This window comes from Diabrotica undecimpunctata, chromosome 10 (genome assembly GCF_040954645.1).
Source record: "Diabrotica undecimpunctata isolate CICGRU chromosome 10, icDiaUnde3, whole genome shotgun sequence".
Classification (NCBI taxonomy): Eukaryota; Metazoa; Arthropoda; class Insecta; order Coleoptera; family Chrysomelidae; genus Diabrotica; species Diabrotica undecimpunctata.
The window spans coordinates 42,842,891-42,844,483 of record NC_092812.1 but is presented as its reverse complement, the minus strand read 5'-3'; the positions used below and the strand labels follow the sequence as shown (position 1 = coordinate 42,844,483).

The following is a 1,593-nucleotide window of genomic DNA, read 5'->3' as shown; positions in this document are numbered from 1 at the left end:
TCCAATTAAACCAATTAGCCTGTAGTCTGTGAGCAATTTCTTCATATAGTGTCCCATTTTCCGTTATGTAGGAGCCAAGGTATTTAAATTCTCCTACTCTTCCTAGTTTTTCTTCAAGCAATTCTATGTCATCAACCATTCTTCTACCTCTTAACCACACATATTACGTTTTCGACTTGCCAATCTTAAGTCCTCCCTCTTTAATAGCCATTCTCCAACTTTCTAACTTCTCCTCCAACATATCTTGGCTATACTCTACTAACTACTAACACGATATCATCAACAAAGAGCATTGGCCAAGGAGCCCCTCCCTTACGTACATTCATAACAAGATGAAACAGGTAGGGAACAGCCTACCAGTGAAGAGCCTTGATGTAAACCAAACGTCTCTGGAAAACTTTCCAGCTCTTCATACAGCTGTACAGATGATCTTTTCTTAGTATTAGATACAGCGCGCTTTGCTTCCCTCTTTGCTACCTTGTATATCTTCCTCTCTTTTAGATATGGCATACCTCTTTCTAGCATCTTTTTTCTCTTTAACCTTCTGCTGCACTTTATCGTTCCACCACCAAGTTTCTTTGTCTCTAGGAGGCCTTTTATCAGATGTTTTTCCTAGCATTTCTTTTCCTACTTGCACCACAACTTTACTATTGGCATCCCACCAGTCATCTACCGTATTTTTTGCCTCAAGCTCTTCCAGCACTCTACGCTTAAAGACTCTTGCCAAATCCTTATACCTTACCTTCCAACACTTTACTTTCTGATGTTTTACTTGCTTTTCTTTCCGCCTCACCTTTATCTGCGTATCCACTATCACCGGTCGGTGTTAAATAGCAACACACTCACTCTTTATCACTTTACAGTTAATAACCTATTTTAGCTGATTTCTTCTACACAGCATAAAATCTATCAGATTTTCTTTTCCTCCTCTACTATAGATAACATACTGGTCTTCAGTCTTAATTAAGAATGTATTAATGACAGCCAAATTCCATGCCACTACAAAGTCAATAACACTATTTCCTTCACTATTTCTTATTCCCATCCCCAAACCTCCGTAAAGTCTTTCTATTCCTGCTCTTTCTCTACCAATATGTCCATTCAAATCACCTCCAATAAAACACTTTTCATTTACAGAAATCTCAAACATTTCACAATCAAGGGCACTCCTAAATTCTTCCTTTTCCTGTTCTTCGCACCCTGCCTGTATACCGTAGGCACATATGATGTTCCCGTTAGTATTGCCTTTATTCAGTTGGACACTCATTATTCTGTAACTTCTTCTGGTTACCCTAACAAGATGTTCCTTCCACTCGTTGTTAAAAATAATACCCATTTCATTTCTGCATAATATATATATATATATATATATATATATATATATATATATATATATATATATATATATATATATATATATATGTATATATATATGTATATATATATATATATATATATATATATATTAACTTGCATCTATCTCCAAGATCTCTCGACTTATTACCTTTCCAACGAGTTTCCTGCTCTCAAAGTACACCCTCTTTAGCATGAAATCGGCGAGCTCTTTTTCTTTAACTGTCATGCTTCCGACGT

General features: G+C 36.1%; 1 protein-coding gene across 1 annotated transcript; it reads right to left on the bottom strand.

Moving 5' to 3' along the window:
• Nucleotides 1-871: 871 nt before the first annotated feature.
• Nucleotides 872-1,336, bottom strand: LOC140451696 (uncharacterized). Its single transcript, XM_072545539.1, has one exon. It carries the CDS (start codon nucleotides 1,334-1,336, stop codon nucleotides 872-874), a length of 465 nt encoding a protein of 154 aa, XP_072401640.1.
• Nucleotides 1,337-1,593: the final 257 nt, after the last annotated feature.